At 39.9% G+C, this 24,483-nt stretch overlaps 1 protein-coding gene across 11 annotated transcripts in view; it reads right to left on the bottom strand.

Moving 5' to 3' along the window:
- Window positions 1–24,483, bottom strand: part of MYBPC1 (myosin binding protein C1) — a 173,195-nt gene that overhangs the window by 12,706 nt on the left and 136,006 nt on the right. For 10 of the 11 annotated variants that reach the window (XM_075344695.1, XM_075344703.1, XM_075344705.1 and 7 more), the window contains 7 exons: window positions 19,172–19,339; window positions 18,338–18,426; window positions 17,162–17,357; window positions 15,127–15,266; window positions 9,329–9,488; window positions 6,530–6,666; window positions 2,376–2,562 (listed from right to left, as the gene is read on the bottom strand). In XM_075344695.1, coding sequence (XP_075200810.1) covers window positions 2,376–2,562; window positions 6,530–6,666; window positions 9,329–9,488; window positions 15,127–15,266; window positions 17,162–17,357; window positions 18,338–18,426; window positions 19,172–19,339 — 1,077 coding nt within the window. Of the gene's footprint in view, window positions 1–695; window positions 740–2,375; window positions 2,563–6,529; window positions 6,667–9,328; window positions 9,489–15,126; window positions 15,267–17,161; window positions 17,358–18,337; window positions 18,427–19,171; window positions 19,340–24,483 lie in introns of all 11 variants that reach the window. The other variant, XM_075344697.1, reaches the window with a different exon arrangement.

The raw sequence follows: 24,483 nt of genomic DNA, 5'->3' as shown, positions 1-24,483 counted from the left end.
ATTAGATATCCTGCAGCATCTCATCAAATAACAGTGCATTTCACAGACTTTCCTTGACTATAATTCCGGAAAGTATACATTCAATTTCCCAACTAAAGGAATGTTTAGAATCAGCATGATAGTGCCAGTATGGCACTGGCTTTAGTTTGTATAGGAAAATTCTGGTGGTTGGTCCTCTTTAAGGGAATTCAGCTGACGACATAGCTAAGTGGCTTGCAAGCGCCTTCAGTATCAGGATTGATGGAGGTCTTCAAAGCCATTACTTTAAAAGCTGGAAATACCCTTTTAAATTATCTCATCATGGGCCTCATGTAACAAAAGCTGAACTGTCCATAGTAACTATTGAGAGTTTAGTTTGGACTCCATTTGGTTGCTATGAGTATGATGTTTTTGAACCAGTCTTGATACATGAGCTCCATTATGTATAGTCCATAACTTTGATTATGGAATTTTTAAGATTAACACATTTTAAGCTATAGATTTTGTGTTTTTATTTTCTAGTAGGAATTCTACTGAGGGTTATTTATTTTGTTCATGGTAAAATGGGTTATACATGGGCATATTTTACCATGAAACAAGATTTGCAATCTGGCCTCAGATTACAAATACCAGTTTTACATGCAAAGTAAGGTGTAACGTGAGCACAGATTATTTCATGATGAGGTATCACTGAGTGTAATATTTGTGTGGTAAACCTGCTTCTGTTTCCACAAGTCGAATGGTTCTCCGCCTATTGAGCCTGTAGAATTAGAACATGTCAAGTGATATATATGGAATAGTTTCATTAATTTCCGGCACGTTCATTTGCTATATGGTTAATTTATGTAATTTGGAATACCCCATTTCACCCTGATAAGAGCTCTCTTATCAGTGCACCGGCCAACGAATTAGCAGAAATCAGTTAGAGATGTTTGTTGATCTTTGGCATGTGTAGATGAGGTGACTAATCTTTTAAAACAGATTATAGTTTATCTTCTATGCTTTTATAAATATCCTCAGGATAGGTCATCAATATCAGATGGGAGTGGGTGCGACACTTCGCATTCGCACCGATCAACAGTTCTTACCGGTGGCCAGATGTAAACACTGAACAGAGGTGAACAGCACAGCTCCATTCAATGTTTAGCGCACAATGTCTCTCCTGAAATAAAAATCTGAGGTGCTTCACATTGAATGAAGCAATGCAACTCTATAGTGTTTTCATCTGGGCACTACTGTAGCTAATAACACCTGATCTGCGTGAATGCCGGGTGTTGGACCCAAGCAAATCTATGTATAAGTCATCAATATAACCCTTTAAGATTTTCAAAACAAGTCCTATTAATTTTGACTTATCACTATTACATCTACACTTCCATCTCGAATGCATTGTTAACTTTTATTGGAAGCTCAACTCATGATTTTTTCTTTCATTCCACTTTTATGCTATAAACATTCCTACAGGACCTTGCTCAGTTTTGTATTATATAAGGAGTAATTCTATCCAAATAATTTAACTAGCTTTTGCTAAGTAGAAAAGTATGCTTGTTATAGTATTATATGTATCTCCATAGGATACAATGTAAATCTGTAAATGACAATTGGGAGTCTACAATACACAGCCCTATGTGGTTTGCTGATAGAGATCAGGTTGACTGGAAAGCCATCCTACAATATATGCAGAAACAATTACATTTTATGTGTTCTCTTATTTTTAGCCATTTTCTTCATTTAAAGGGAACTTGCAGACACAGGGTTAATTTACAGTTTAAGAGTACTATGAAGGTGTACTTCTGCAGTACTGAAAATGGGGCATCCAGGAAAAAAGGAACTTTATTCCTTCTGGGAACCGCAGGCTTTCAGTTATAGAGGCATATTGATTCGTCTACAGCCACTGTTTCATATACTGACTGAAATCCTACTCAGCAGTGCATCAGTGCATAGTCGGCTGTCAAGGCAATCCGTCAAGATGGGCATTCAGTCAACACTCACAATGCTTTGAGCAATGACTGTAGCTGTATCGGCACACCTTTATAACTGAAAGCTGGCAGCTCCCAGGAGGAATAAAGTTAATTTTGTCATCAGTGCCGCACTTTCAGTAAAGTGGCTAGGCTTCTTCATAATGTTGTTAACCTGCAGATTAACCCTATATCTGCTGGTTAATAGTGTTATCCAACCTGGCAGGTTTCCTTTAAATGCTCAGCTAAGATGTAACATTAATATGATATGTCATGAAAAAACTTCAATGCTACCTATATTTGTATGAGTATTTGCCTAAGATAAAAAGATAACATTGAGCCGGAGGATATAGCACTTCAGAATGTTGTTGCTAAATAATTTTAATGTTACATTAGATTGCATTTTCATGAAAATTGGATGTACACTAGACATTTTACCTTTCACTTCAAGTTTGCAGTCAACCTCAGCCTCACCCAGATCATTGACTGCTTTACAGGTGTATGTCCCTCCATCATATGGGCTTGGCTTACGTATCTCCAATGTGCAAACGCTTTGATTGCTAAACATTCTGTATCGGGGGTCATTCATTATAACCACTTTATTCTTCATCCAAGTAATTTTAGGCTACAAGGAATAAAAAAACTAAATATTATGTTTTATTACACAGAACCCATACATGCTTCTTTTCTTTTGGAACAGCATTTAGAGTTTGTGCCAAATATATGCCCCAAAAATGATGTGAAAAAAGCCTAATGAACACGACAGGTCCCATTTTTACCAAGCCTTTATTAGTAGAGGTGTCATAGGAAGCTTCTACTGTAGCTTCACTGGCGTAATGCTGCTTCTTAACGTAGCTATAGTCTAACTGAGAATCATCATACCTAAATGGCAAGTGTATGTGATTAAAAAAACCAGTTGTGTAATAGCATAAGAGGAATGATACAATATTGTGAATATTGTGTAGAAGTGGCATCATAAATATGAAAACCCGTGTAAGGGTATGTTCCAACTGAGTGTTTTTATGTGGATCTTGAATCAGATCTTTTTCAAAATCCTAATATAAATCATAGTTTTAGGGTATGTGCACACAACACCTTTTTCAGGTGGATTCCATTCAGAATCTTCCTGAAAAAGCATCACAAATGCACCCCATAAAATGAATCTAATGCACAGCAATGCAGAAATGACATTGCGGTGCACATGTTCCAAATTTTGTCACTTCTTTTAACCACTTCAAGGTTGAATCCAGAAGTGATTAAAAGGAATGACATGCTCATTCTTTAGTTGGTTTCTCTTTGGAACCGCCCGCTCTCTATACTTCACAGTATAGAGTAAAAGATGCTGCAAGAACGATGGCAATGCCGCTAATGAAGCTTCAGGAAAATGACTGAAGTGATTACACTGTGTGCAGAATTATTAGGCAAGTTGTATCTTAGAGGATATTTTTTTTATTATTGATCAACAACTATGTTCTCAATCAACCCAAAAGACTCATAAATATCAAAGCTTAATATTTTTGGAAGTTGGAGTGGTTTTTTTTAGATTTGGCTATCTTAGGAGGATATCTGTTTGTGCAGGTAACTATTACTGTGCAGAATTATTAGGCAACTTAATAAAAACCAAATATATTCCCATCTCACTTGTTTATTTTCACCAGGTAAACCAATATAACAGCACAAAATTTAGAAATAAACATTTCTGACATGCAAAAACAAAACCCCAAAAATTAGTGACCAATATAGCCACCTTTCTTCATGATGACACTTAACAACCTACCATCCATAGATTCTGTGAGTTGCTTGATCTGTTTGCGATCAACATTGTGTGCAGCAGCCACCAAAGCCTCCCAGACACTGTTCCGAGAGGTGTACTGTTTTCCCTCCCTGTAGATCTCACATTTTATGAGGGACCACAGGTTCTCTATGGGGTTCAGATCAGGTGAATAAGGGGCAATGTCATTATTTTTTCATATTTTAAACCTTTACTGGCCAGCCACGCTGTGGAGTAGTTGAATGCATGTGATGGAGCATTGTCCTGCATAAAAATCATGTTTTTCTTGAACGATACTGACTTCTTCCTGTACCACTACTTGAAGAAGTTGTCTTCCAGAAACTGGCAGTAGGTCTGGGAGTTGATCTTCACTCCATCCTCAACCCGAATAGGTTCCACAAGTTCATCTTTGATGATACCAGCACATACCAGTACCCCACCTCCACCTTGCTGGCATCTGAGTCGGAGTGGAGCTCTCTGCCCTTTACTGATCCAGCCTCTGGCCCATCCATCTGGCCCATCAAGAGTCACTCTCATTTCATCAGTCCATAAAACCTTTGAAAAATCAGTCTTAAGATATTTCTTGGCCCAGTCTTGACGTTTTAGCTTATGTTTCTTGTTCAAAGGTGGTCATTTTTCAGCCTTCCTTACCTTGGTCATGTCCCTGAGTATGGCACACCTTGTGCTTTTTGATACTCCAGTAACATTGCAGCTCTGAAATATGACCAAACTGGTGGCAAATGGCATCTTGGCAGCTTCACACTTGATTTTCCTCAATTCATGGACAATTATTTTGCACCTTTTTTGCCCAACACGAGTCTTGCGACCCTGTTGGCTATTTGCCATGAAATGCTTGATTGTTCGGTGATCACGCTTCAAATGTTTGGCAATTTCAAGATTGCTGCATCCCTCTGCAAGATATCTCACAATTTTGGACTTTTCAGAGCCTGTCAAATCTCTCTTCTGACCCATTTTGCCAAAGGAAAGGAAGTTGCCTAATAATTAAGCACTTATTATAACGGTGTTGATGTCATTACATCACACCTCTCCTCATTACACATCACCTGATTTACTTAATTGGTAGTTGGCTCTCAAGCCTATACAGCTTGGAGTAGGAAAACATGTATAAAAAGTATCATGTGATCAAAATACTTATTTGCCTAATAATTCTGCACACAGTGTATTTCTGTTAAGACTCGGCGGCTGTGCCAGCGTCTAAAAGACATGGTTTGTCCAGAGTCTTAAGATATTTTGAATACTCTTCATATTGGTTTAAAAATGGGAAATCCATATTGATTTTCATACAGCAAGTTTTTTGTGTCACTTCATTGATGTGGATTAATTAAGGAATCCTTTTGAGAATTAGCAAAATATCAAGAACACAAATCTACAAAAAAGGCTTTATACACCTCTTCAAAACAAAACCTCTTCAAAACCTCTTTTGCTCAAATATTTGATGTGAATTGATTTCTACAACCACCTTAGATCTCTCTGTCCACATTCCATAAAAGTTGATGCAGATTTTGAAGTAGATTTGCTTTAAAAAAACAAACAAAAAAAAACCTCATAAAAAACAAAAACAAAACACTTTATACAAAGTTTGAATTTTATGATGGGGATTATTAAGTGGATTTACTAAGTGAAAAAATAACTGTGTGTACATACTCTCAGGTATATACTCAGTAACTATTTTTCTGTCTTCAGCTTTACCCATGCTTATTAATGCAATCAACCAAGCTTGTGATAACATTTAAAGCAAAAGATAGAAGGTACAAAATGTCAAATCACTGCCTTTGACCATTGATTGATTTTTTTTGGGGGGTGAAAGATAGCTAGATGATGTATTATTTTCATGGATTTTTTTGCAGAGTGTAGACTTTGTTCCACCATTGTGACTTCTGTCAGAAGAACATAGCCTAAAAGAATGGAAAACAAGAACTATACAGTGAGTGCAAGTTCTCAGTGCAACATGAAGGATGGCCAAACCTATTAAGGACTCTTTCAGACATCAGTTTTTCATGGACAATTTGTATTCAAGTATTTCATGAGTAGAACTCATAACTATTATAGTTTTAGAGGGAGATCATAAGTCCATGTGTTTGTGCAAACCGAGTAGTCCATACAAAATCATGGAGACATGTCTATGTCACAGACCAAACTCGCCAATGCAAGTCTAAGGATCTGTGAAAAAACAGACCAGCACTCAGATACCATCTCTGAGTTGTCTGTTGTTCCCACTTTGATTTGTAGAAGAAGCTTGAGCAACCTCCATCCTTTTCTTTTTTCAAATGAGAAACACTGATGAAACATTTACTGACCAAACTTTTTGGGTAAAAACTAACACTGATTAAGTTTTCATGAAGCTTGGATCAAAAACACTAATGAAACTCAGATTGCTTTTTTTTGCGTATGAGAACGATAACTGACATCTGAATATGGACAATAATTGCAGCATGCACGATTTGCCCCATGAATCGGTTAGCCGTTCAAGTCTATCGGTCTGTTAAAAAAAATTGGACAACACTCAGATGAGAAGTGCGGTCCGATTTTCACTGACTGACAGAATGGAGAAGATAGAGAGGGTTTTTTTCAATCTTCACCTCCGAAAAAAACTCCCACTCTGATCAGAGTCTAATTAGCGTAATTGGACCGTTTTTCTTCGATGGAGAAAATATGGTCAGGTGACCCCAGCCTTAAGATCAAGGTCAAACAGAGTTTTATCATATACTTGAAAGGTGAGCATGATAAATTTGCCCGATGTACGTATAGATATTTAAAAGAAAGGAAAAAGTACATTCATGAAATCTCATTTCTAACTTACCTTTGGATTTCCACGTACGCTGCAGTTCAATGTAGCATTGTATCCAGCAATGGCTACTGTATTGATTAATGGGTGCGTGAATTGTGGTGCTTCTGTGAAGTTAAAATCAGTGTACTCCGGACGCTTATAAGGTTTACCTTGTAGAGTAAGAGAAATATATTCATGAAAGACCTGCAAGGTTGTTTTTTATTAGAGGCAAACCTTAAAGCACCAGTTCAGTGTTTGTTTTCACCCTACTGCTGGAGTGGTGATTTTAATCTAAGTCCCCTGTCCCCAGTCTTATAATCACCCTTTGTTGTCTCCATCGTCTATCACCGCTGCTCCAGTCAGTCTTCAGCGATTTTTGACCTGCCAGCAGCTTCAGTGTTTCATGGAGTGTGCCAGAGGTCACAACTCAATACAAGTCTATAGAGCCTTATTCTGTCTCTAATAGACTTGCATTGGGAGTTTGCAACTTAACTTCAGACCTTCGTCCAGTCAGACGTTGCGGTCACAAGATGGCATTGCAAGATCGTACTGGCACTAATAAAAGGTGAAGAAGCCAGAGGGTGAGTAGACTATAAGTCTGGGGGCAGGGACCTTAGATTAGAAGCACCACTTCGGTGCTGAAAACAAAAAAAAAATGCAGGAGTGGTGCTTTTAAACTAAGTTCCCTGCACCCAGTCTTATACTCACCCTTCATCGTCTTCATGTTCTTTCACAGCTGGTCCGGTTGGTCTTCTGTAATTTGTGACCTGCCGGCAGCTCCAGTGTTTCATGGAGTGAGCCAGAGGTCACACCTCAATACAACTCTATAGGAGCATTGCGGTGGCCTCATTCTGGCTCTCACAGACTTTCATTGGAAGTTTGTGATGTAGCGTCTGACTTCAGGTCAGTCAGAAGTTGCAATCACAATATGGGTTGCAGGACCGTAGCGGCACCAATAAAAGGTGAAGACGCCAGAGGGTGATTTGAGCATAAGACCTGGAACATAGACCTTAGATTAGAAGCACCACTCTAGTGCTGAAAAAAAAACAAAACTGGAGTGGTACTTTAAGAGAACTCATTCCATTTAACTATTAATTTTGCTAATATAGGAGTGAAGTATCACATGCAATGGTTTGTCGTAGTCATCTGTTTACACATCTTTTTACACAAACTACTATACTTTATTCATACATGTCCATTTCTTTTTTGCAGACTGTTGGTCAGCATAAAAAAGATGGAGACAAATCCTAGTGGAAAAAAGGTGATTTTATCAGCTAAATAGGAAAGGGTTCTTTACAGTTAGAGTAGTCAGACTGTGGAATGCCCTACCACAAGAGGTAGTAATGGCAGATACTAGAACAACTTTAAAAAAGGGCTGGATGATTTCCTCAGTACACACAACATTGTTGGTTATAAATGACTTAGCGACAAAATGTAGAACTGGTGGAGGAAGGTTGAACTAGATGGACCTAGGTCTTTTTTCAACCTATGTAATTATGTCCATTTTGCAGACAGAACTCACTCATATCATGGATGCTATCTTTTTTTTATGTAGAAAAACAGATGACATACAGATATTAAAATTAAAGACACAGAATTCAATCTGACGAAATAGTGACCATCAATTGAATGAAAAACAGTCAATTTTTTGCAATCAACATCAGGAATGTAACTGGGGTCAGACAGTCATATAACATGGACGAGTATCACATCAAAATGCCTGGACTATGGACATTGAAATACAAGAAGCTGTCACATTCTAGTCAGGAGAGCTGCGGCCAGTCCGTGCACTGCGATGCGATCCTCATCTGTGTTATACGATGGCCGCTTTACACGCTACGACATCACTAGCAATTGCTAGCGATGTTGAGCGCGAAAGCACCCGCCCCCATCGTGCATGCGATAGCGTGTGATCGCTGCCGTAGCGAACATTATCGCTACGGCAGCGTCACACGCACATACCTGCTCTGCGATGTTGCTGTGACCGGCGAACTGCCTCCTTTCTAAGGGGGGCGGTTCGTTCAGCGTCACAGCGATGTCACAGCAGCGTCACCGAACCGCCGCCCAATAGAAGCGGAGGGGCGGAGATGAGCGGGACGTAACATCCCGCCCACCTCCTTCCTTCCACATTGCGGGTGGCAGCAGGTAAGGAGAGGTTCCTCGTTCCTGCGGTGTCACACAGAGCGATGTATGCTGCCGCAGGAGCAACGAACTACTTCGTACACCGAGCAGCAGCGATTTTCGAGAATAGGGGGGCATTTCACTGATGAGCGATTTTGACCGTATTTGCGACGATTCAAAATCGCACATAGGTGTCACATGCAAAGACATCGCTAAAGCGACCAGATGTGCGTCACAAATTCCGTGACCCCAACGAGATCGCTTGAGCGATGTCACAGTGTGTAAAGCAGCCTTTAGGCAAGTTTACCCGTATTAGAATAGCTGCAGATTTTCAGCACATATTTTCGGATGAAAAATCTGCGACAGGATACAGTTGTAGTAAGCTGGATAATATTTAAACAATACTATCTACACACTTTGGAAATTTTCCATACAGTGTGAATATGCAGTTTGTCAATTTATGACCCATATTGCTTATCTATTTTCCCCATTGAGCTCAATAGAAGTCAAAATATGCAACAAAAATCAATTCTTGCAGACTACCTATAGAACTACAGCATGATTTTGCAATAAGCAGAGAATTTTGCCACAAATTTGTGATAAGCCTGGCAAAAAAATATTTTAAGCCTATGAAAATACCCTTCAAAACAAAATGTGATTTCTACTTCATTTGCAGAACCACTAAATAGTAAGAACAACACAATGTCTGACCTTCCTTCTCAATAAGTGCACTGTTTGGTGTCTTTGTCGCCATCTCGCTGAGGCCACACATATTTTCGGAGAACACGCGGAAGTAGTATTCATTTCCTATCACAAGATCTGAGATGGTTGCACTCGTTCTGTGGTAATGCTCCAAAACTGTAAACCATTCCTGAAAATGCACAACCGCTTCATCAAATATGATAACCAGTAATTATGGGAAACAGTATCAATAAAAATTGTAATGGTACAGGAAGACTTTTAAGGCCATGTGCAAGTGTTCGGTATTTGGTGAGTTTTTTACCTCAGTATTAGGCCTAAAACACACTTCCGCAAAAAAAAGTACGTGTCTCATGGTCCGTTTTTCGAGTCCGTGTTCCGTTTTTTAGGGGCATTTCTCCGGTACGTATGGCATCCGTGTGATGGCGTATGCGAGCCGTGTGTGCGTGTGGAATGGCCATATTGACATAAAATACGTACGTGTGCTGTCCGTGTGCCGTCCGTTTTTAAAGGCCCGCATTCTTACCCAATTAACGTTGTTAATCATTCATCATGAGATCCTGGTGTTGTTTGCCATCAATTGACCTGATAGATTGGTAACAAGTGTTTCAGATTTTGTGATTAAAAACGGACACGGACGATACGTGCTGAACACGGACATACTCCGTGTGCGGTCCGTGCAGGCACGGACCCATAGACTAAAGCGGGTCCGTGCCTGCGTGCTGCCGGCCAAAAACGGACATGTCGTCCGTGTAGAAAAGCGCACACACGTACTTACCACACGGACACACATTCTGTGTGATTTTACGTGTGTGTGCCATCTACCATTGAATAACATGGGTCTCCGTGTCTCCGTGTCTCCGGTACGTGCAAATACGTACCGCACACGTACAAAATAAACGGATGTGGGTTGCGGGTCTTAGTCATTGAAAACCACTCTTGGGTAATAAATACAGAAGTGGTGCCCGTGTTTCTATTGTACTTTTCCTCTAATTGTTCCACTTATGGTTTTGTTTTATGAATACTGAGGTAAAAACCTCACCGGATACTAGTGTGCATGTGGGCTAATAAGATGTACACTTAGGCCACCTGTGCACGTTGAGTATTTGGTGAATTTTTTACCTCAGTATTTGTAAGACAAAACCAGGAGAGGGTAATAAATACAGAAGTGGTGACGTGTTTCTATTATACTTTTCCTCTGATTATTCTATTTCTGGTTTTGGCTTATAGATAATATGAATAAAAAAGGCACCAAATACTCGACGTGTGCATGAGCCCTAAATAGTAATTGAGGTGAAGCTGTTCGTCTTCATTATTAGGCCACATACACATTTTAAGTATTTGGTGAGTTTTTTACCTCAGTATTTGAGACCAAAACCAGGAGTTGGTAATAAATACAGAAGTGGTGACGTGTTTCTATTTTACTCTTCCTCTGATTGTGCCACTCCTGCTTTTAGCTACAAATACTAAGGTAAAAAACTAAAAAAATACTTATGTGCATGTGGCCTAATAAGACGTACACTGCGGCCACCTATGCACGTTGAGCATTTGGTGATTTTTTTTTTTTACCTCAGGATTTGTAAGGTAAAACCAGGAGTGGGTAATAAATACTGAAGTGAAGCCTGTGTTTCTATTATACTTTTCCTCTGATTGTTCCACTCCTGGTTTTGGCCACAAATACTGAGGTAAAAAACTCACCAAATACACGTGCGCACATGGACTAATATTATGTACACTTAGGGGTACTTTGCACGTTGCGACATCGCTACTGCGATGTCGGCGGGGTCAAATCTAAAGTGACGCACATCCGGCGCCAGTAACAACGTTGCAACGTGTAAAGCCTAGATGCACCGATAAACGATCGCAAAAGTGTCGTAAATCGGTGATCTGTGTAGTGTCGGTCATTTTCATAATTTCGCTGCAGCGAAAGTTACGTTGTTGTTCCTCGTTCCTGTGGCAGCACACATCGCTGTGTATGAAGCCGCAGGAGCGAGGAACATCTCCTTACTTGCCTCCACCGGCTATGCGGAAGGAAGGAGCTGGGCGGGATGTTTACGTCCTGCTCATCTCCGCCCCTCCGCTTCTATTGGCCGCCTGCCGTGTGACGTCGCTGTGACGCCGCACGACCCGCCCCCTTAGGAAGGAGGCGGGTAGCCGGCCAGAGTGACGTCACAGGGCAGGTAAGTGCGTGTGAAGCTGCCGTAGCGATAATGTTCGCTACGGCAGCTATCACAAGAGATCGCATCTGCGACCGGGGCGGGGACTATTGTGCACGGTGATAATTGATGAGTTTTTTTTTACCTCAGTATTTGTGTATGGGTCATGTGTTTTTCTATATTGGACATTATCTGTGCCTTCTGAAGCCTTGCCCTGAGAGTTGTAGCATCTACACTGACCTCTGCTGGCCTTTCTCCAAGCTACCTTTGCCTTATATAGTAAAAGGAAGTGACGCAGCAGTGGGAAAATTTCCGAGTCCTTTCTGACAGGAGAAGTAATCAGAAAGATATCTGTGGCTGAGGACTCAGGAGGTGAGGATTGAGCTTGGAGGGAGAGGTGTATGAACACTGGAGTCCGTGGGAATACTTTCAGTTACATCTATCCTTTAGTGACTGTGCCTGGCAAGGAGAAGGAAACTTTCTGTGAAAACGAAAGAAATCCAGACTGCCATTTATTCTAAATCAAGGTAGGCCCTGAACATGGCAAAATCCAGAAAGCCCACAAACTGCTCAAAGCCAAGACAGTTATACTGTAGATTCCTGGTGCTAAAATCCTCTCAGAGCTTGGATGAGGAAGAGGTAATCCTACTGATATGGAAGAGTAATGCCACTGAACTAGTTAGGGTGTCACAGGGTACTGCACCCTCTTTTATCTGCTGCTGCAGGACTCAACCCCCCATGGTTGTGGGATCCTGACTTTTGGTGTTGCTCCATCAGCATTCAAATCCTAACCACACCTCACACCACACCCTGTCAGGCACACCAGTGAGTGGTGTAGCTGGAATAGGGCCACCCGCCTAGGGGTCAGGCAGACTGGTGGGAGGGGCAGAGTCAGAGCAGTGGTAGCTGTTAGAGAGTGAGGAGCTAGGGGAGTTGGAGCTCCTTGGGAGACGTTGCTAGGTCGCAGACGGTGGTCTGGGACAGGAGAAGTCGGAGACCCGGTCGCAGGGTATTAGAGAAAGGAGCCAGATTTAGTTTTGGAGAACTGTTGGCACCGGAGTACCTAGTAACCGAACCGGTACCAAGCACGGCACTGGACCCTAGATCAGGGAGTAGCTTCAAGCAACCTGATAATTAACCTGCGGAGGATAGTATCTCTATCAACTGTCCCCAAGAGCTCAGAGATCAAAGGCATCAATTCAACGAGGGGGATTTGGCTTTCCAACCCATGCAGCCCCCTGAAATCCCAAGTGTGATCTATTGAGAGCACAGCTTCTTTACCTAATCGTGGGGAGCGGGACCCTGAAAGCTTCAGGCCGAGGGGTCACGCAGAACATCTAACACTGGTGCATGGAGGCAAGGTACCGACCACCCACAACACCAAAGGGAGCGGACTCCCAGATGAGCTCCCTCCAGAGAGGCAGCGTCACCCAGAGACTTGGTTTACCTTTGTGTCAGAGTCTGCTTTGCGGTCGCAGCTCTGCCAACACTGCCTGAGTGAGTATGTGGTCCTCCCCTGCTTCCAACCAGCGCCACGCTCCCCTGCACCTCCACAATCCAGAGTCTTGGGGCCTCCCCCCCTACCCGTGTAGGGAACATCATCTGGCTGTCCCACTCCATCTCCCATCGGCAGCGGCGGTACTCCCCTTACCGCGAACCATGGGTGGTGTCACAAACTCTTATTCCCTGTAAATACCCCCTTTTCATTTGAAGTGGCCGCGAGCCCCCGGGTCCGAAGACCCTCGAGCCACAGCATTAACCCCCGAATCCAAGCGGTTCAACCGCTGCAGGGGCGGCACAGAAGCAACTGTAATATAGGATGTGGAAACTGTTATATGGACCGGCTTTACAGCGTGCATTGTCATCACTGCAGTTTATGTGGAGTAAAAGTTCACTGTCTTTGTTCATGAAACCTACGGTGTCTGTGTTTCTTGTGGGGCTGCATTCACCCCGGCTTCTACCTCATGCCATATGATCTGGGTGTCTGGGCATGTCAGGAACCACATGAAAGTCAAACCAGATCAGGGAGCTTAGCTACTTCACATAGCTGGATGACGGAATTAGCCCCTGCAACCACCTACTTACCTTCCCCTACTACTGTATTCCTTTTTACATTTGTCTACCAACCTGTGGATTGCCAGAGCCGTCAGAGGCACCGTGACAGGATTAAGCTCTGAGTTCTGAGGCACTGCATTCTTGCTGGAGGTTGCGGCATTGTAAGCCAACAGCAGCAGTGGGACATAGGAAAAGGATAATAGAAACACTGGCACCACTTCTGTATTTATTACCCACTCCTGGTTTTGTCTTATACAAACTGAGGTAAAAAATTCACCAAATGCTCAACATGTACAGGTGGCTTCAGATGATGTATCTTTGAGGAAGTGAAAATTTGCTGCATCAAAAACCCACTAAAAACTCACGGCTGTGTGGATACACAGCCTAAAAAAAAAAGTCCACTAACAATAATTATTGAACACCAGTATCCCCAACTGATCTGATTAATGCATTTAGCAAATCTGTTCTGCGGTAATATAGGTCATACCCATTTTACTAAGCCATCCAGTTTTAGGAAGAATGTGTCAGGGTGGGAATAAAAGAGCAAAGAGTCACAAAATTTGCTGCAATTACCACTTGTGAGAAATTTTGCAACTTTTTTATGCTAATTTTCTTTATATCTGAGCTGAAGCTTCACCTTTCGTTATTGTCAGCTGGCCTGCCAGTGTAACACCTTCAATATTTTTTCATTAGAATTTCAGTTATATTTTTCTCTAACCCATCATTTCTATTTTAATTATAGCCTGGGTTTTAATTTAGTTGTCTAAATATATTACATTTTCCATCGAGGTCTAAGGGGAAAGTGTTTCTCTGTGCAGAGACTTCTTCCTCTCTGAATAGACAATTTGCATCTTTCCCAGAGGAGCATTGCAGCTATAAGTCTCCACACCGGCATACCAGATTGGTGTGTCAGTTTGCGCAAGGAGAAACGTTTTCCTCTTAGACCCCATCTTAGCTTCTCGTACAGTCAGATTAGATCTCATACTTTGCAATGACGAGGGGCAATCACTCCAAAACACAGGATCTGCAAATTGAGGTTCTGATCTGGCATAAATCCTAAAGTCATATGACAAGGCTCGTTAAAGAGTCTCCTTTGACTTTTAGGATTGCTACTTCTAATAGGTGGCACTAGAGTTTGTCTCCTTCCTCCCTGAAGAGACAATTTGTATTTTCCATCAAGAAACTCCTTCTCCCTTCTAGATGCCCACTACAGCCAGGTCTAAATATCCAATGTCAGAAGTTACACTAATGCCGTCATTGTTTAAAACTCTGATATAATTTGGCCTTCAGACAAAACAAACTTAAACATATGAGCAGCAGACTGTCAAAACCCTGGGATTTGCAGTAATATAGCCACATTTTTACATCTGAAATGATAAAATATGATATCCCCATAAATTTAACCATCTCAAAGCTCAAAGTGACAAGAAATAGATCATTCCATCCAGTTCGGCGAGCAGTAATTTGCTTACTGCTAGCCTTAGAGGTTTGCACCCCATTTTACACTATATAAAGTGATATTTTCATAATTTATAAAGTTGTAAGATCATGATATATATAATTTAGTAGAAAAATTGAAATCTCTTAAAAACAACTAACCATTGTTTTCTTATCCGCCTTCTGAATGGTGTATCCTGTGATAGCAGCATTACCATTGTCCGTTGGTGGTTTCCATTCTAGTGCAACATTATCTCCCCATACTTCTTCAATTACTACTGATTCTGGAGGTCCAGGTCGTTCTGGATAAATCAACAAATAACCATTTATCGATTTAATGCTTAATTGATGAAGACTGGTATCATGTCTTAAAAAATGTGAATTTTAACACATTTTTGGAATAATGATAATTTTCCCAATTGAATATTGTATAAAAATTTTTTTATTGTGCTGTGATAATCTTATATTGTGTCTCTACTGTGTACTGTGTAATGGCTGTGTCTGACTGTACAGGGTTTGGTCTGATCATACCACAGCTCCTGGGCCGGGGAGGAAGCAATGTTATTTAATAGGGCCATTCAGCTGACAGATTTCTCACATGGGCAGAGTGTCTGTTTGGAACAAATCTCACCGGTCTCTTCCATACTTTCAATGAGACTCACCTATTCAACTGGATGGATGTGCACAAACAAATCAAACCCGATATGGATCATCCATATGGCATCAAAGTTTTATGGATACATTGCAATGCTGAACATAGGAAACTGTATAAAAATGTACATTTTAAACTGCAATCTTTTAATACGGGTTTTGTACGGAAGTAAAAAACAGACACACAGATAGAATACAAATGATATGTATGAAAATTGTTCTGACTTAATGGATGGAAATCATGATTTTTCATAACGGCCTGAGAGTAACAATTAGTATGGTATATAAGTAGCCATACAAAGACTTGGAAAAATGTCGACAAGTATAAGCATTGTGAAATATTTAGGATAACTTTCAACTGGACCTGTCCTCTGCCTTCGATACAGTAGACCATTCCCTCCTACTACAGATTCTCTCATCTCTGGGCATCACAGACTTGGCCCTATCTTGGAGCTCCTCATACCTAACCGACCGAACTTTCAGCGTCTTCCATTCTCACACCACTTCCTCATCTCGCCCCCATCTGTCGGTGTCCCCCAAGGCTCAGTTCTTGGACCCCTGCTGTTCTCCATCTACACCTTCGGCCTAGGACAGTTCATAGAGTCACACGGCTTTCAGTATCATCTCTATGCCGATAACACACAGATCTACCTCTCTGGACCTGACATTACCTCTCTACTAACCAAAATTCCACAATGTCTGTCTGCTATTTCATCCTTCTTCTCTGCGCGATTCCTAAAGCTTAACATGGGCCCTCTTAACCTCATGCAGACTTCAACTCAAAAATATCTCCCAGATCCGTGCTTTCCTTAACCAAGAATCAGCAAAAACATTAGTGCATGCCCTCATCATCTCCCGCATCGACTACTGCAACCTCCTGCTCTCTAGCCTCCCTTCCAACACTCTTGCACCCCTCCAATCTATCCTAAACTCTGTGGACCACTTAATCCACCTCTCCCCCCGCTATTCCCCAGCCTCGCCACTCTGCCAATCCCTTCACTGGCTTCCCATCGCCCAATGACTCCAGTTCAAAACATTAACCATGACATACAAAGCCATCCACAACCTGTCTCCTCCCTACATCTGTGATCTAGTCTCCCGGTACCTACCTGCACGCAACCTCAGATCCTCACAAGATCTCCTTCTCTACTCCTCTCTTATCTCCTCTTCCCACAATCGCGTACAAGATTTCTCCCGTGCCTCCCCCATACTCTGGAACACTCTACCTCAGCATAGCAGACTCTCCTGTACAGTAGAAAGCTTCAAGAGGAACCTCAAGACCCATCTCTTCCAACAAGCCTACAACCTACAATAGCCCTCAGTCCAGTACACCACTGCGCAACCAGCTCTGTCGTCCTCACCTATTGTACCATCACCCATTCCCTGTAGTCTGTGAGCCCTCACGGGCAGGGTCCTCTCTCCTTCTATACCAGTCTGTTTTGTACTGTTAATGATTGTTGTACGTATACCCTCTTTCACTTGTAAAGCGCTATGGAATAAATGGCGCTATAATAATAATAATAATAATAATAATTGTAAAACGTACCAACAATCTGAATGTAAATTGATGCCTTATCTTGGAGGTTTTCAACTTTCACCTTCAAATCATATTTTCCAGAATGACTTCTCTCCGCTTTCCGAATAAAGAGAATAGTATCACATTCACTGTTGCGAATACTTATTTGTGTCTTGTCCACATGGGAGCCATTCTTTTTCCAAGATACTTTAGGTCTGGGTTTACCCTGATAAAGAAATTATAAACATTACATATTAACCCAAGTCTAGTGTTTTGGAGCCAGCGCTATAAAACTAAAGGGAAATGCAGAGGTAAATTTCAGGATCTATGGAGATCTGGATAAACATAATTGCACGTCAAACTGAAGGAGAGGTATACATGTGACTCAATTTCACACTAAAGCCCAGGGGTCCCATATTCACATGAAGACTCATGTCTTATCACACAAATGATGGTATAATGAAAAAAGCAACATTCACATGACTTTGCTGGCAGTGAAGAAAACTGATAGTATTCGGACCAATGTAAACATCCTTTAGAGACTTAAGCCATACACATTAGATGGCTTTTGGTCAAATGAGGTTTTGGTCAAACCTTTGGCAGAAAGCCATCATAGCCATCTTTACCATACACAGCAGTGGTTGAGCGCTGTTGTGTTCTTTATGAGAAAGTTGCTAACAGACATCTCAGCCTGCAACTTATCTTCAGGAGAACAATGCAATAAACGGTCCAACGGAACTCCTCACCCAAGTCCCCGCGTGTAGCGCCAACTCCCTTGCAGAGTGACGTGACCCCCGGGTCCGTGAGAGGCTCGAGCCACCACCCGCAGTACGAGCACGGATCCGAGTGGCTCGGCGGTCGCAGCCGAGCCCGCGGGGCGGTACATATAGGGCCTTTACATTTGGATAGTAGAACTGCCACACTCTGTATGAGCCAGTAAAGCCAAAGAATAGTCATATGATCTGGAGAATGTCCTCAACGAATCTGGAAACTGGAGAGGACTGTGATTGGTATTTTAATGCAACTACATTGAATATGTACTCAGAAAGGATTAGGGAATAACAATTCAGTTTAGAGTGCTTATTTACGTAAAACCTTATTGTTTTAGGTGTAAATTGCCTGTAAAGTACATGAAACATTTATCCTTGAGGTTTGAATTTGATAAACACGTAGAAAAAAATATGTTTGAACGTAATCCTAACTTGCCTGGAAAGGGATTACAAGGTTTACAGCTTCGCCAACTTTTCGGATGTAGGTTTGTTTAAGATGACGTGGAAGGCGAATCTTTGGAGGAACTGAGAAAAAAAAGTTAGATATGTCATTAAAATACCCCAAAAACTTGATAAAACCCCACCTGAAATTTCATATTTGCACTCCAAACTTTATTTTAGAATTCTAAACTGAATTTCACTAAGTATTGTGGTTTTCAATGAGAAAAAAGGCAAACTCAAATCTTGTGTTTGCTTTCAAACTTATCATATTGTGAAATGTGCAAAAAACTACAAATTTTCATGAGCAGAAATATTTTTAAAGATTATCCTTAGGATATTGTAATATATGAAGGAAAATGATTTGCCTATGTAAGAGGAGATTTGTCTCTTTTCTCACATAGGAATTTGGCTTGATACCACTTTAATTTTGCAACATCAAATAAAAAACATATGTATAGGTGACAGATGGCTGATTTATGACGTCCTTTATTGGAATGCTAAAGTAATGACTATACATGTTAATGCCTTGTTTTCACCTTTTTTATTTTAATGGCAGTCTATAAATGATAGATTGCTGTTTTTAGACTAAAATTGCACACCATATATCTCAGGATAAGTTAGGCTTAAAAATTAAGGAAGATTAAGGAAGGACTATACATCTCTCGTCTTAGGTGCTTTGTTGAGATTCCTTTCTTTAGAGACAGTTTTTATTTCATATGCAATAAAGACTTGTTAAAATTTGCTAATCTAACAAATGGAAAATTACATTCAAGATATCCATCAAATGAAATGATTGTCTGTAATTCATAATATTAAATCAGGTCCTTACCTATAACTTCCTTAACCAAGATCGGATTTGGGTGCAATTTATTCTCACTTTGACCGGCAGCATTTACCGCTTTGACTCTCACAAAAATTTTTGATCCAGTAGGAAGCCCGGAAATGGTAAACCTTGTTTTGTCAGTGAGTTCTGAATTGGCAACAATCCACTCTTCCGCTAATAAAAAGTTGCATAAAACATGTAATGTAACGTAGTATCCATGCAAATTCAAAATGTGATTCTAACAAACCTTAAGTCCACATTTAATGTCTGTGTCATTAGTATTACGTATTGATAGGTTTATAGATAGCCAACGAGGAAGGTATATTTGCCAATGTTTGTACACAACTTTTAGATTGTGAACAGTAAGCAAAGTGTTGCTGGAGTTTATGTACTGTATTATTGTTGTGTGAGTGAACTGTATTTTAAGTGTAAAAGACCGGATCCAATCCAGTCTTGGTAGTTCTGGAAACCCATGCACAATTATTTTTTCCAAGAGAGGTATTTCTGATCAACTAGGACTGAATTTTATCTCATCTTTGCCACAAAATAAGTGATTTTTGCACAAACTTCTCATATAGTCTTGTACATGAGTTATAAATAATTAAAATAAAATTACAGGTATGGCAAGTAATTCAGGCAAAAATAGAGCCCACAGGACCCAACGAAAGCTAACTCTCTACCTATACAAATGTATCTAGACAATTCTGACTTAAAGAAGCATTACCATCAAAGTTTTTATTCTCTTAATATATTTTAATAACTATATTATATTATATAGCACTGTGTACCTACAATTGCTCATTTTGCCTTTCTGTTCATTTAATTCATCTTTTTTTCTGCTCTATGTAGAAGCAGAAGTCACTTTTTCCTGCATGAGTCACCCCCCTCTTCACCTCTTGGCCAAGTTGCTCTGCTACTCAAGCCCCCCTCCCCGCGCCATTGACTTTTGCAATGCTGAAGCAAGCAGGAAAAAGAGACTTTCTGTTTCTACATATATTTTAGAAGTATACAGATACTCTGTTTTTAATCATGTTATGTTATAGACCTAGTGGAAAAGAGAAGAATTATCTGGGTGAAAGGGCAAAATTAGCAATTGTAAGTACACAGTGCTATAAATGTAATGAAATCAATATATTAAGAGGATAAAAATGTTGATGGGAGTGTTTCTTTAAGCCCTTATACACCTTAGATGGCTGTAATAGATGGATGTCCCTTAGATAGCGGCTAGATCACTTTACTCTCCCATACTCTGGGCACTTGCTTTGCCAAGTGGTTCTGTATTGTCTATGAGAAATACTGTCAGACATCTCTGGCAGTAGCTTATCTCATGGAGAGCAAAAAGATAGGCAATCCGAAATTGGACATACTTGATCCTTAACGTCCACAACAAATATCTGCCTTGGGCCCCAAATACATTAAACTGTTAGCTGAACCCGTCCATGTTGGCGGGTTAGTCTGACATTAGTCTAATGGGTATGGCGGGAATTACACTGTGTATGGATGCTAAACATATTGCAATAATCAGCTTATTGAAAATTGTATTAAATAACACGGCATGTTAATGCTATGATTATTTTCAGATTAAATCTGTATTTTAATTGTCTTAAAGTTGTAATAAAGCTAAAAATATAACAAATCTCAAGTCTAGTTCATTGCTATAACATTAGTAGTGGTATCTAGTTTATGTTGGTTGAGCTAGCGAATTGGCAGCTGTTCTACATTAGAAGAATCTAGTATTAAAAATGGCACATGGTAAGTATTTTGCATTAGAGCCCATAAGTTACATCCTTGCCCTAGAATTGCTGTAAGCAGCAGTTAGAGAGCCCCCAACACTGCCTATAACAAGATATTTTAAGAAGTACTATTGTGATATACTAGTCTAGTTCTTAATCAGTCTACACATGATATATGAGAAGAGGTCATTATCTGTTGTTTCAGACTGAGTGTATCCTACAGGATGAAGATAGGTGGCTTTGATCATCTAATTATACCCATATAGCGCTACAATATTTTTTTGGATCTCTTTCCAAAACAAGCCTGAATAGAACTGACGAGATGTCATCTGTAAAGAGTTTTCTTTCTGATGGTCTTCATCCAAGATTTCATGAAGTTTTCTTGTCAGCTTCACCATTATAGATTCTATAGTTTGAATTATCAAAGGCATTGAAGAGCTGGAGAATTGGCACCATGATCATATAATTGTAGTGAAACTCCAATGATCACGTAACAAAACCAATGGTCTTCTTAATATTTTCCATAATGTCTTCTCCTATTTCGCAGGTCGAAAATCATCTTCCATTTTTTCATCCAAATGTCACTTATGGAAAAATCACTCAAATGTATATGAGAGACACAGAAGCAAGCAGAAGCATATGGCAAGTTGAAGCAGTGATAGAAATGAAGGAATTGCATGAGCTGTTATGTGAGATGGTGAACCAGCTTTCTAGTAGAATTTTGCCATAAGGCTACTTGGACTTCTTCTGTTTTATACACCACATTCTATAAATTATAAATCACTTTAGTACATTTTTGTTATTTTTTGCCAACCCTGACTGAATAAGATGACAATAATCTTATTCAATATTTTGAATAAATGTGTGTGGTCGTGTGTATGTATATATATGTATATATATATATATATATATATATATATATATATATATATATATATATATATATATATATATATATATATTGTATGTGTAGCATTATATTGCATGTATAATGTGCTGTATAAGTGTAGCTTCTGGAAAATTGTCATTTTAATGCTTACTCTGGTTAGAGAATGTTTAATTCTAATAAAATATATCTACTGACACAGACACACACAGTGGATTTGGTCCCTGTATCTGATTCTGATTAAAAGGTCTTGTTCACACGTTGCGTTTTTGCCGCATTTTTTTTCAACGTGATTACGTGATTTTGCTGCAGAAAAAACACAGTACCAGCACAGTGAAGGAGGTTTCTGAAATCTCATGCTCACAGTGCTTATTTTTTCCTTGCAGATTTGAATCTTCAAAGCTTTTTGTTTAAATCAACAGGATGTAAATTCTTTCAGCAATTCTACAGTGTTTTTCACCCATTCAAATGAATAGGAAAAAAACGCTAACAAAAACACAAAAGTGAAGACTTAGATCTTGTTGGACAGTGATTATATCTAACAATGCTTGACAGTCTTTCTCCATTATGATACTAACAAAAATCCATGATATATTGTTAGTTAATAACTAGAAAATATTAGCTACAAATTACACATGTGTACTAAATCGGTGTCCTAAAAAACTTACTACATCCCAGCCTGCTCTCAAGAAACTGATTTGTCAACGCGTTTCGGAGTAAATCCAACTCAGTCTTCAGGATAACCACAATTGTGATTGTCTTAAAGGAGTTGTTTTTACTCCGAAACGTGTTAACAAAAAAAAAATCACTATTCAATGGCAGCGAGAATTAACCCCTTCTCTATTTGTTCAGCATTTATTTCACCTTAGGGCTGCTGCAGTTGTTTCATGTTTCTTCAGTAGTTGTGACTTTCACAACTTTTTCAGGTGAACACGTTTCCTGAATTTTACACCTTTTCCAATCATAGATAAAATCCTATTCTTGCTCTATTTGTCTCCTCAGTTGCTCTACATTCTGCCCTCAGGAAAGGTTATGTATCAAGAAATGTGATGTGTAAGCAGAATGATGATATTAATACATGGCAAGAAAACATCTTTGAGGGAATACAGCCAGCTGATAGAGTAAGGCAATATAAGAGGAATGCAAATAACCAGTGAATAGTATTAATAATGCATACTTATCCTGATAAATGTTACTAATTTGGTAAGTCAAACCTTGTTGCATTTTGCGTTTGGCTATAGTTTCATCACTGGCTACTCACATCAGAGTTTAATGGCTGCATACTACTTATTAGTATAACATATTGCAGTGGAAGTGATAGTAATCATAATTCTTTAAATCCATTTCTGCTGAATAAGCTATTTAAAGCATATACAGCCCTGAGCATAATTATTGAAAATATATTTACACATAACGGTTATATAAAATGTTGAGTAACTTTGTATTTACAGTGGAATTCTTATCTTGCATTAATGTTAAGGAAAACCTGACAACTGATTCATTTTGCCTAAACCACAGCCAGCATTAGGGTTTGTGTATAACAAAAATCAGTCTCATTATCATCCAATTGGATAAGTTAAATCTATTTGGTATTCTATGTCATACGAATACTATGCGAGTGCCTAGCCTTCTCTCCCCTAAGGGCAGAAACGCAAAATTGGTAATTTGGTGGGTGTCCTGAAGAAGAAATGAGGTTCACTTCGAAACACGTTGACATAAACCACCTTTCATCCCCATGCATATTGTTTCTTTATCGATCTCCAGCAGTGCAAAGATATCCATGCTATTTTACTGTCTCCCGTACATTGTTCCTGCCCCTAAGGCCTTGGCTTCTAGAGGATCTGCACTCAAAGCTCTGCCAACGATTGCGCGAGACAAAAAAAATATAATTGTGGTATACTCCGTGCTGCTGTACAAAGAAACACTCCAAAAAATAAAAGCAATGTAGCAATGTGGATGGTTTATTCTACGCGTTTCGAAGAGATATTCCCTCTTCTTTCTCAGGAAAATCCACCGATCATGCACATCCTTAAAGGAGTTGGCCACCTTCTGGTAAAATTTCAAAAAGTGCCATAAACCAATGTACACTGGCATACAAAATGCTGAATTCTCTCTTCCCTTACTGCAGCAACTTAGTTCAATCCTCCCTTGGTTGCCATGAATGTGTTATGTGTATACTTGACTTGTCCAGAATTTTCAAGATGGTAATGGTCATCCAATTTTTGCTCATGTGACCACTTTCCCAGTTGCGTTCTCTTCTTCAATAATGCAAACAGTTTTCTAACTGTACATTGCTTGGGATGCAAATGTATTTTTCTAGAATATAGCAAGCTAGCTTTGTTCAAACACTGAACCCCCGAAAAATTGTACAGAATTTCATCTCCATAAACTGCAGAATTATGAATGCAATTTTTGGCTATTGTATAAACTGTAGCTTAGAATTAATGCAAGATAGCAAGTTGTTAAGGGTACTTTACACGCTGCGATATCGGTAACGATATATCGTCAAGGTCACGTCGGTAGTGACGCACATCCGGCGCCGTTACCGACATCGCAGAGTGTAACACCAATGAGCGACGATCAACGAGCACAAAAACGTGAAAAATCGTTGCTCGTTGACACGTCGCTCATTTCCTTAATGTCGTTGCTGCTGCAGGTGCGATGTTGTTTGTCGCTCCTACGGCAGCACACATCTGTGT

Source organism: Anomaloglossus baeobatrachus, chromosome 4 (genome assembly GCF_048569485.1).
Source record: "Anomaloglossus baeobatrachus isolate aAnoBae1 chromosome 4, aAnoBae1.hap1, whole genome shotgun sequence".
NCBI classification, from domain to species: Eukaryota; Metazoa; Chordata; class Amphibia; order Anura; family Aromobatidae; genus Anomaloglossus; species Anomaloglossus baeobatrachus.
Note: the sequence above shows the minus strand (reverse complement) of the source record. Positions and strands in the feature narration are given on the sequence as shown.